Source organism: Artemia franciscana, chromosome 18 (genome assembly GCF_032884065.1).
Source record: "Artemia franciscana chromosome 18, ASM3288406v1, whole genome shotgun sequence".
NCBI lineage: Eukaryota > Metazoa > Arthropoda > Branchiopoda > Anostraca > Artemiidae > Artemia > Artemia franciscana.
Window position 1 is genome coordinate 3,555,419 of NC_088880.1, and position 12,072 is coordinate 3,567,490.

The window sequence follows — 12,072 nt, forward strand, 5'->3', positions numbered from 1 at the left end:
ATTTTGTATAACGGAGTTACCCTAAAAAAAAAAAAAAAAAAAAAAAAAAAATTCACATGAGTAGAGCAGACAACCCCATGCCTAATTTTTATAGGCATAGGCATTTATTATAATCACAATTAGTCGCGGTAATAGTAGGAGCAGTAAGAGCAGTAATAGCGGTGAATTACTGAAGTAGTATCATTTTAATATTCTGTATCATTTAAAATCAGTCTTGGTAGCAATCACTGCATAAGCAGTAGTTTTAGCTTGAAGAGGGGCAATAGTACTACTAGTAGCAGTAGTAGTAAGTAATAGTAATAGTAGTAGAGTGTGAATATTACTATTTTAACCAATTGATATTCTCCCTTATAATTTCTAGAAAGTTACAAATTAATATACTGACTCTACAAAGTTATTCAGTTTGTTCTCAATTAAGTGCTCTTTATGGAAAGTTAATTTTAAACATTCAAACATTTCTCAATAGAACATCTATCTATATCTTCTATATATATATATATATATATATATATATATATATATAAACCTGCTGTTGGGATGGCGCTTCGAGCCATCCCAACACCTAGTTAGTGGGGGCGCTCCCCCCCCCCCGCGCGTAAGTCGTTACGCGCCATTGTAGTTGTGTTTTTAACAACGTAAAACTTGCGAATCGCACTCCCCCAGCCCCCCCCCGCGCGTAAGTCGTTACGTGCCATATTAGTTACACGCCATTGTAGTTGTATTTTTAACTACGTAAAACTTGCGAATATACAACATTCTTTGCTGTCACATTGTCTGTCCATACAAATAGATTGTCAGGTTTACCAAAACATAATAATTGTACATGGGAAAACAATCCGTATTCAGATCTATACCACATTTTTGTAACGATTGGCCTTGAGCTTTGTTGATGGTGGTTGCTAATCGAACATTCCCTGTGTCCCCGTCGTCATTTATATATCCCCCTGTAACCCCGGCGTCGCGTTGTAGTTGTGTCCCTGTGTCTTGGTTGTCATTTATATTCCCTGTGTCCCGGTCGTCATTTGTGTAAAAAAAAAAAACTAAAAAAGAAAAAAAACTGAAAAACAAAAAATAGAAAAAAAAATAAAAAAGAGAATAATAAGTATTCAAAAGAATTGAGGCTCTTTCGATTTTATTAAATTGTTTAAAATGTAAATACGCCTCCCATTCCATGGAAAGGTCTCCCAGGGATTCTCCCATGGAAAGATTCTCATTTGTAAAATCCCCCCAAGAGACAATTCGCTTTTTGCTGAAAAAAAATTCTTTATAGAGAATAAATCTATAAAGAGAAAAAAAAATTGAGGCTCTTTCGATTTTATTAAATTGTTTAAAATGTAAATACGCCTCCCATTCCATGGAAAAGTCTCCCAGGGATTCTCCTATGGAAAGATTCTCATTTGTAAAAATCCCCCCCCCCCAGAGACAATTCGCTTTTTGCTAAAAAAAAATCCTTCCGGAAAATTTCCTTTGAAAAATTTCACCTGGAAAAATTCTCCTTAGCCTACTTTTATTCGAAAATAGACTTTTTTTTATATAGTTTCTGATCATTTTCCTTATTATGGCGGATATCTATCCTACGTGGAATTTATTTCCCAGCATCCCCCAAATGGAACGAACCCATTCGAAAGTCCCCCTCCCAGAAAATTCTGCCATGAAGAATTTCATCCACAGAAAATTCTCTCAAGGGTAATTTCTCTCGCGGAAAATCCCCTCATTCTATAGAAAAATCCTCCAGATAATTCCACCCCTTTGAAAATATCCCTAAAGAAAATACTTTTCAGGAAATCTGCTTAATCAAAAATTGAAAAATTGGCCTGCTTTATCAAAAAGCGCTCAATTTTGTAAGTAGGTCCCGAATTATTTTTTAAAACAAGAATAATCAAAAAAGGTGCTACTATTTTGTTAACATAGTCTACCGCAATAATAATTCCTTAACGGAAAAGCTTATTAACACAAGTATAACTAACACTTACCCTACAGGAATCGCTGTCCTCTTATCTAACGTAAAAATTAAAATATTGCAAAACATAAAGGCTTATAGAGATAACCATCAAACAATAGTCAATTAAAACTCATTAGTAGCCTTAAACAAAATCAAAAATTATTAATAAATTACAAATAGTCCAGTGACAACAAGCGTCCGAATCGTGGTCAAAGCCAAATTTGTCCAATTTACTTTGCAATACTTTTCAATTATCGTTCCCACACTCCTTTTTGGCATATTCTTGATTCGTTTCTTGCTATTGAATAAATTTAGTGACATCAGACAAATTAACTTTTAACTAAAAACGTCTTTAATGAAGCTATAACTTGCGATACCTAACAGGCATTTACATTTGGAATCGAATCTACTTTGTTCAAGTAAGATCAAGACTCGTAATTCTACCCGAATATAAGACCTTTTGAAATTATTGTCGGATAATTTACCCGACAAAGTAAAAACAACTTATTATTCACACTGAAAATTTCCTAAAAATCCCATCCAATCCCCCCCGCTATATTAAGGTCGCGCTTAAATACTTTCTCAATATCAATTTTCTTAGTTACTAATACCAGCTTTATTAATTAATTATCTAATTTCCTCCGTAATAATGGCCAAAGCAATTATAGACACAGAATTTGTTTCAATTATTCATGCTAAAGAAAATATAATCTATTCGGCCGCAATGTTAGTTCAAGACGAAAATGGCAAAGAAGTATTCGCAGAAAGCTGGTACCTAAATTATGATTTAACGAAATTTAAACCTCACACGTATAAATTTGGGCTAAAGTTAGCAAACAGCCCAAAATATCGACCCGCAAGAGGAGAAGTAAAAAACAAATACTCGAACAAAAGCAAAAAAGGGAAGAACTTGACAAGTTTACAATTAACAATAAGAAAATTACAGAAAAAAATTAATATCTGCTAATGGTTTTGCAAAGGCCCAACCCAAACAGACCTCCTTTTAATTGATAAATGTAAAAACCCGAAAATATGCTATAAAATCGAAGAAAATATAAATTGTATTAAATACGAAGGGGTACATTATCCATTAGAGAAAATCCGGCATTACGCAAAGTTTTTATACGACCCGAGCGCACAAGAATATGCCTTAAAGGGGGATAAAATTTTCTTAAAACGAAAAAAATCTAAACAATCAAAAAAGACGCATATAAAAACGTGTTGCCTTCCAAAAAAAATTTAAATTCTAAAGTACAAAATATTATTTTTAGATCCGTAACCAGAAGGAAACCAAATCAGGTAAAAATCTACTCAACTAACCGCTTATACTAACCAGGGGAAATGTATAAAACAAACTTATACAATACAGATCCTAATGTTTTAAGAACTTTGGAATTGGTCCAAAACCAAGCACCCACAAGACGAGACTTTTGGCTGCCAAATAAAACACAGAGCTTACCAGATCTTTCAAATAGAAGTCATGAGGCAAACGAAAAAATCTTAGAATCAGCTATAAAAAATGCAGTAAGAAACTTGCGTTACGATATTCTTCGTTCCTTACTGCGCGTTCTGATTATCCCTAGTGATAATTGATAATTGAAATAATGGTTATATTGCTAATAGGTACTTTTTCGCCAGAGGTAATGAGAAAAGACTATGGATACAGGCATAGATTTACCCTCTAAAATTTTGCAGTACTTCTTTGTTCAATTCCCTCAAAGAAATATCCGTTAATTGCGTCTCTAATATGTGCAAATTTGTGGTTACCACTTGCATAAGAAAATTTCGAGTTGCCTTGGCCTTTAAAATTCTTAGCAATGCTAATGGAGGTAGATTATAGGATATTTGACAAAAATCTTCTCTTTAAAATCTACGAAAATAATAATATACACAATTATTACTGGATTAATAACTCGATTCATTACTTATATGTAGAACAGTACGAAGAATTAAAACGTTTAATTAGTAAGTTTTATACAATAGATGAAAACATTGGGTCAAAATTAGTAAAAGGGAAAGATATTCAAATATATGAAAAAATAATAAACTGCAGAAATCCGCTATGCTTCCATAAACAACTGATTTTCAAAAAAGTTCGTATTACTCCAAATAACCCAAGTTTAAAGGAGTTGTGTAGAAAAAACATACGTTTAGTGATGGGAAAAACAGTAATTCACTACACTTTGGCTAATCTAACACTCCCCGAAACCCTAAAACGGTATTTAATACACATCGAAGATATTCATGGAAATAGCAGCCAAGAATATCGATTGACATTTATGACTCGACACCTATTAAAATCTGAAATAAACCAGACTTCAGGCCAAGGGCCAATATTAAGTATTCCAAATGACCATGAATTAGACTGTTCAAATCTAATCTAACTACTATTACTTTTAAACAGTCGGTTAATAATAAATTAATTTCTTTTACGGTAAAAGTAGATCTTTCATAACAAAAAAAAATATAGACCTCCAACAAGCACGAAAAAACTCGTTTTTTTCTTTTCTTATGTGCAAGAGGTCTAAGAGGTCGTCTCCTGTAATTTTACTACTCTATTTCCAAATTGAAAATATTCCAAGGCATAATGATTGAAAGGCTATGATACAAAATGTATTACTTTTCGACAAATTATGCATTGGATGTTCAAAAAAAAAATTGGATTAAAGTATCAACCTAAAAACCATTAAGTTAATGTAACTTTTTTTCATACAGGACTTACAAACATTGCTACAAATGAACTGCACTTCCTTTTAAACCTTTGTCTCACATTCGAGTCAGAATTTGTTTTTGCTAATCCACTCTCCAATTGTCCTTTCTCTAACTCCGGTTTTCATGGCCTCAGCTCTTTCATTGTAGAAATCTGTTTGCTCCGTAGTTAGCTTGCTGCCGTTTGAGATGAATTTCATATACCAGTACTCTCCAGAAGTCTCTTCAATACCGGATGCTGAGTCAGCTGTGTTCTTTCCTTTGTTTTTCGGTTTGAGAACGGTCTCTCTTCTCGAGAATGCAACCAAAGTTGCGAAAATTCGTATCTTTGGTAAGCCCACTTCTTCGGGAATTCTTGCACAGATGGATCTTGTAGAGCCCAACAAAGCACAAGTCATGTGGATCCAGATATGCAGCATAGGTGACTCGGTTGCAGAATACGGAGATTTGAGAGCTAATCTCAGAGCGGAAATGTAATGGACATAAGAGAATTCATAATCCAATTCTTCGTCAGGTTTAAAGATTTTCCTGAACTCATCCCCCATTGTTTTGTCAAAAATCCAGTCCATCAAGTCATCTAAGTTCATATTGGCCACATTTGTCATATGAATTATTGAGGAAATTATGGAGGAATCCTTTGATCTGGTAATGATGGTACCAAATCTGGAGAGTGCAAATGAGGATTCAGGGTGTTTGTTCCAGAACATGTCGCACGCAGCTGCTAGTGACAAAAATGAACTGTCTCTTTCCCATCCTAGAGCAACGTTTGGGTTGGGAACTTTCCATTTGTGTGTGATAGAGGATCCCAAAGATTTCAATCTTAAACTAAGAGTATCCCTGTAATTTCCCAACGTTGGTGATATACTTATTCGGTACAAGCCGAAAATCATCATGACTAGCCATCGATCGTCTGTTATGTCGTCTTCGCTCTTCAAGCTGGTCTTGTCAATTTCTTGCACTGATCCCCCCTCCAAAATTTTAATCAAACTCAAAGGAGTTATGTCCTCCTCTTTTTCACATATCTTGACGCCGAATGACATCCACTTTTCCTTGGATTTTACGGTATCTTTTTTCAGGACGGACGAAAGATAACATGTTATGACATCTGAACCCACGGCCACACTTCTTTGGAACATACTGAATGGATACGACTCAGTCAGCTCCATGTTAATAAACTAAATAAAGGTGGATGATTAGAGAAAAATACAAAATATAGAGGTTGATTTACATAGACTCGACTATAGTCAAAAGAGAAACGGCATGTCAAATAGAACATTTTCAGGTTAGGTTGGAATTCAGGTACCTTTTACAAGGGCCAATCCAGACACATCCTTCTGTCCAAGACTCAAATATCTTAAATGTTCATAATCTTACAAGATCAAAAGAACAAAATATTAAATCTTTAACAAAATCATTCCTTTCTTGATAATTACAGAATAAAAAACAAAAAAAAAAAAACAATGTGGCTCAATTTTTAATTTAGTATGTAAAATTGTGGCACGAAGCCTTTAAGCTAGTAAATACTTTTAAGCTTCTAATCATAGCCACGTCTTAAGGACTTGTATAAAGTTTATGTATACAGACGTATTAGAACTCACAGAAGCACAATAATGCTTCTTAATCGAAAAAATTGTGAGAAAATTGGCTCGGATAATTGTTCACCCATTCTAACATCAAGCTTTATTCTGAAATGAAACTGGAACAATTTTTGTGACTCTATTTTACTTTTATGACACAGCTTTTCTCATTAATTTTTCTTCTTTTTTCCATCAAGATTTAGAGAAATACGTTGTAAAATTACTCTTATATTTATAATCCAGCAATACTTGTCCTAATAAAGGTTTGGAAAAGCGGGATAAAACAGTTTAAATATGCTAGAATTATTTAACTTTTTTCTTTCAAATATACTTATAGCTCTAATGCTAGAGCGAATGAGAACGGTCATGTTTATAGAAGTTACACTATCCTTGCCTCCCCTCTTACTCTATGAACGAAATATTAAGCATAAAACATGTGCCTCAATAAGACCGTTTTTTGGTTGGTGATCAGGGCTTTAACAAAGCCATGATCATATAAACCAAGATTATATTTTATTTATACATTAAATGCTTCTTGGTACGCTTTCTAGTAAAGATAAGATCAACTAGATTCCCGACTGCCATCTTAAGTTTAAAAAGATCAAGAGGAGAACACAAGACCTTTCCACCAATCTCAGCAAATCTTCATTCTAGCAAGTGGCCACTAGTCCTATTTAACAAGGACTTTTTAATTTTCTTCGTAATTTCGATATTTCTTTTCGGGATATAGTTTTTCTAGGCAAGAAGTAAGCCAATGGACTAATAAAATCTTATAATAATATCAAAACACTGAAGACAAGTGGCACCGCAATATTCTCTTTTATACCCCGGGTTGGGTGCAGATGTAATAAATATGTTTGGTTTATCTTCCCTTCTATGCGACCTTGCACAAGACTGCCGATTCTCATTGACTATAGTTAAGAAATCAGATTCCTTAAATAAAATCAATTAAGAACTGAAACAAATAATTACTTCATTAAAAAAAATTTATACATTACTAATTCTAAACACAGGTAATCAAAAATACCTTCCTCTGAAAACACCTAAAGGTACACAAAAACAATGAAAAAATGCAAAAATATAGTTTCATCTCAGACGAAACGGAGTTCAAGAGACGCACTGATTCAAATTTCATTAATTTTTCTGCCGAATGTTTTCGACGCTTTGTTCGACTCTTTAATTGTTCCTTTTTTATCGTCACCAAACGCGATAATTACACAAATTTGTTTCAAGATTAGCATTAAATCGTTGATTTAGAAAAGGAAACACGAAGATGGCTGGCATCACTCAACTGGAAGTTGTGCATTTTCTGAAAGAAAAAAGGAAAGAATCAAATATAGAAAAGAAAAATAATTACATTTAATTACAGACTTAAAAGAAAATTACAAAACACTAATGGTATCAGACATGTGAGTAAGGAGCCTGAACGAACGCGGTAATGTTTGCATATTTGGGATGAAAATGAGAAATTTCATAAACGAAAATAAATTTTGGAACTCCAATGAATCATGGTACTCTTGGATGGCTGCGCCAACGAACGACTCTATGCGCTCAATTATTTACAAAGCCAAGATTATACTAAGTTACCATTTTACCTGATCTTACCATTAGTTCTAGAAATTCATTATTCTCTCCAATAGCGTTTTTTTGCTGTAGCGATTTCGAGGGAAATTGAAATTTTTTTTATTGCTACATATTTAGACCTTTTCTATAATCACCGACATTGAAATTCAATTTTGGGGTTAAAGATACAATGAAATTATATATATTTTAATAAAATTTATTATTATTAAATTATACTACAAAAGAAAAACTCAAACTTCAGGCACAAAATTACTTTGAAATCTTACTAAAAAAGGGAAATAACTAATATTCCAATTTAGTCTGTTGCTTGATTGACTCTAGAGTATGGTAGCGTTTTCCAGGCCGTTTTTTTTTTGGGAGGGAGGTTTCAAAAAAAACTTTTCGCCTAAACTAATAGCAGTGCTGCACAAAGCTACGTAGACAACAAGGGAGACGAATCCCCCCCCCCATATCTGAAATATTCTATGTAATTTCCTGTACTTCATCTGTTCTTGCTCTTATCGACATATAAAAAGAGACTAAAGTGCATGGAGTCCTACGATTTTAAGCTAATACCAAACTAAAAAGTCCTCCTCCGTCCCAATCTACTCAAAGCCTCCCTCTTTACACCCTCCTAAGAAGTTCCCATTTCCCATAAAGCTTTCCTTACGACATCCTCCCACCACATTCAGTGACAACCTGCTTTTCGTTTGGTCCTGGACAGTTGGCCGACAAGGACACTCTTTGGTAATCTATCATCCTTCATCTGCAGAACGTGTCCAAGCAATCTCATCCTTTCTCTCATTATAGCCATAGAAAGCGGGATTGAAGAACAATTTTCGCACAGCTACAACTAAATTTTTCGCACAACTTACTGTTTGAAATACGGTCAGTCAGTCAGGCCCCCAAAACAGTCCGCAGGGAATTTCTCTGGAAAATATCTAACAAATCCTCCTCCGCTTTTCGCAGCACCCATGCTTCAAAACCATACCTGACTACTATTATTACTGTAGCTTTTAATCATATTCTTCAAATTTTTTTCAACTGTAAAACACTCACTGGGCCTTGACTATTCTACTTTCAATATCTTAACTGCACCCACCATCTTAACTAATAATAATACCTGAGTAAAGTGAAGCTGTCCAGTTGATCGATCGTTATATAACATCAACTCTTCACCTTCACTTTTTCCTAGTCTTAGCAACTTATTCTTCTTGACAGTAATTTACAAACCCTTTTCTTGTACCCTGAACTCGCAAAACGTATTTCATTTATTTTGCTAGCATTTTCATCTAGGATGTTTACATCATCAGCATTCTCTAAGCCTAGAAATTTTTACTTCCCAATTCGATTCCACGTTCTCCCATTGCCTCTGCTGTACTCTTTAGGACAAAGTCTATCAAAACCATCCATATAAAGGATGATAGAATACAATCCTGCTGAACTCCTGATTTAATACGAAGCCAGATACTAGCCTCATTTGTCATATACTAGCCAGACATATATAAATATATCTATATATATATATAATATATATATATATATATATGTATAATTCAGCGTAACAATTATTTTAAAGAGTATACATTCAATTCGATCCCAGTGATCTCTATTTGGAGCGAAGATCTCAAGATCATTCCACTAATGTAAAATAGACCCCTGTAATTTTTTTTCAACATTTTATAAAATTTACATTTTCAACTGTTCGTTATCTTGACATAACAGAATTACTACCAGTGGTGAAGCTGGTTAAATTATTTTGGCTGTTCGAATATCAAGATTTAAAATCCCAAAGCAGCTTTTCCCCTAAAATCTTTATCAGATTACTCAAAGATTGTACACACCTCTACCCTTAATATAAGAAATTTTACAACATGATCTGGAGTGTTATTTAAAGTGCTTAAATAAATCTAAAAATGGCTTTTAACATGTTACAGGGTTTACATGTTTACTATCAATATTAGGTAAGTTTGCAGTGTTTCTACAGAAATCCTATTAAAAAGATGACAACTTACAATCAAGGCTACGATCGCCTCATCAACTGAGTCTAACTGAATGAGAGCCATCTTATGATCTTTCCTGGAATAAAAAAAAAACAACAAGATGTCAATAATGCACAAAGCGAAAGGAAAAAGACGAATTAACATCTTAGTCACGGATACTTTATTAGTAGTGACTCATAAAGTCAGTTTAGACGGCAATGTTTCTATCACAGCTTAACATATTTTAAAATGGCATATACACATATATTGGAACCTACAAAGCACAGACAAGAAGGCGCACGTATTATGCTAACAGAATATAGTGTTTGATCTAAGTAATACCTGCAATTCTCTTTAACTTCAAAACAAAACCTCAGCCACAGGTTTTTCTGCACGTGTCTCTCAAACCAAGAAAATCTTATAAGGAAGTAAACTTTTGTAGAGCAAATAAAATAAAATGTTAGTTTGGAAAATAAAAATGTAATCAAGGACAACTGTATTTTGAGGCACCCGCCTTTCCTGGGAAACCTTTTTTTTTATCAAGAGTAGCATCGAAGTATTCAACTTACATGTAAATTAGGCTGGATTTATTACAGGCATAGCAATTAACAAGTCTTCATAAGACACCACATATGTATATCAGTAGTATTGCTATTTACTTAATAACTTCCAGTTTTATTCACTGTTTTACACTTGGTCAAAGTACTTCGTATATTTTCAACAGTAAAAAGCGCATGTGTGCCATTTACTTCTTCAGAACTGGATTTTTCCCATGGCTAACTCTATTTTCATTAAATATATAAACAACCAAGGAACATTTTCTTCACAACCAATGGCAGTCTGGTTAGGTAGAAGCCTGGGGCATTCAATAAACCCTAAGCTTATTTAACATTTATCAATCTGATCTAAAACAAAAATAAGGGGTCCATATTGGAAAACCTAAAATTGTACTTGGATAATCAGACCTTTTCTGATCCCAAAAAGGCATAGCTCAAAATCAAAAGATCCATCCAATAAGAAAACATTTGTGCATTATTTTCACATCATTTTTCATGCAAAAAAAACAAAGTAAAACAAAACTAAGATTTTGATTTATAATAAGATAACTTTTCATAAGTTATCTTAAATATCCTGTATCCTGATCCTTGTCATCGTAAATATCCTGATCTTTACAAAACTTAATCATCAGTAACATTTTTTTTTCTTTTTTTTTTTAGTGTTTACACAATTTTTGTTGAAATTACTATCTTTTAAAAAGTTCAATAGAAATAGCGATTAAAATTATTTGACAAAAACTTCAACGAATATTTTTAAAAACTGATTCATTCATTCAAGAATTCAATTCTGAACACCAATCGAAGGCATCAGCAACTAATGTTGAAGGACTTCGAAATATAAGCTTTTGCATTTGGAACGCAGCATTAGATTATGACGACAATAACCCTATTTCAGATGTAAGTTTGTTTACAAAAGCAATGTTTCCCTGATTACTTAATAAGAAAAATAGACAAATAAAACTCACGGAAAGAATTTGAAGGCTTTTACGTCGAAACCGGCTTCAGCAAATGCTGCTTTAATTTCTTCTTCGCCGACTGTCGGTCTACAATAAGAAAGAAAAAATATTAACAAATGGAAAAAATAATGAAGTTCCATTTTCACATTCCGAACATGAACACTAAATAAACACTGTTTCAAGTTCAACAGTCCCATATTAATCAGTGGCATCAACTGGGGGGTAGGGGGCACCGAAGATTTTCGACCCCACCCCCGTGTCCAAATTTGGAAAATACCATTTTTGGGGATCTCTTTTTAAAAATGCATTGGAACAACACTGTTGTTCTTGATCTGAGTAAAACCGGTTTATCTTTCTGCATTCGGAGATAATTAGCTTAGTCTCAGTGAAATAAACTAGTATGCAAGCATATTCTGTTTAAACATTTAATATATAGAGCTGGTTGGGTTCGGTATTTAACATAATGCGTTCTGGGCGGCCTACTTTTCGTAATTCTCTGTTGTAGTTTTCATAATTTTGCTACGAAAGTACTATATTTTCATCATATCTAGGTAAACTTCATTAGAATTAATTTAACTTCACTTCTTGGGCTTGGTCACTACAACACGTTAGTACCAATGCCCTCACCAGTATTTAAAAAAAAAAAAGAAAAAAGAAAAGATTTGAAAAAGAAATAGAACCACACTCTAAATTTTTGTGAAATGACTTCATTGGTCTTAATCTCCCCACAAGCGATAAATAACTCCGACAATGTTTATGAAGGAATTGTGATGATCCACAAGAATC

At 33.6% G+C, this 12,072-nt stretch overlaps 1 protein-coding gene across 4 annotated transcripts in view; it reads right to left on the reverse strand.

Moving 5' to 3' along the window:
• Window positions 1-3,886: 3,886 nt before the first annotated feature.
• The window catches only part of LOC136038510 (polypyrimidine tract-binding protein 1-like), a 35,053-nt gene continuing 26,867 nt past the window's right edge, over window positions 3,887-12,072 (reverse strand). For all 4 annotated transcript variants that reach the window (XM_065721604.1, XM_065721605.1, XM_065721606.1 and 1 more), the window contains 3 exons: window positions 11,296-11,373; window positions 9,807-9,870; window positions 3,887-7,537 (listed from right to left, as the gene is read on the reverse strand). In XM_065721604.1, the coding sequence (XP_065577676.1) occupies window positions 7,469-7,537; window positions 9,807-9,870; window positions 11,296-11,373 (211 nt within the window). In that variant the 3' untranslated portion in view covers window positions 3,887-7,468. The remainder of the gene's footprint in view (window positions 7,538-9,806; window positions 9,871-11,295; window positions 11,374-12,072) is intronic.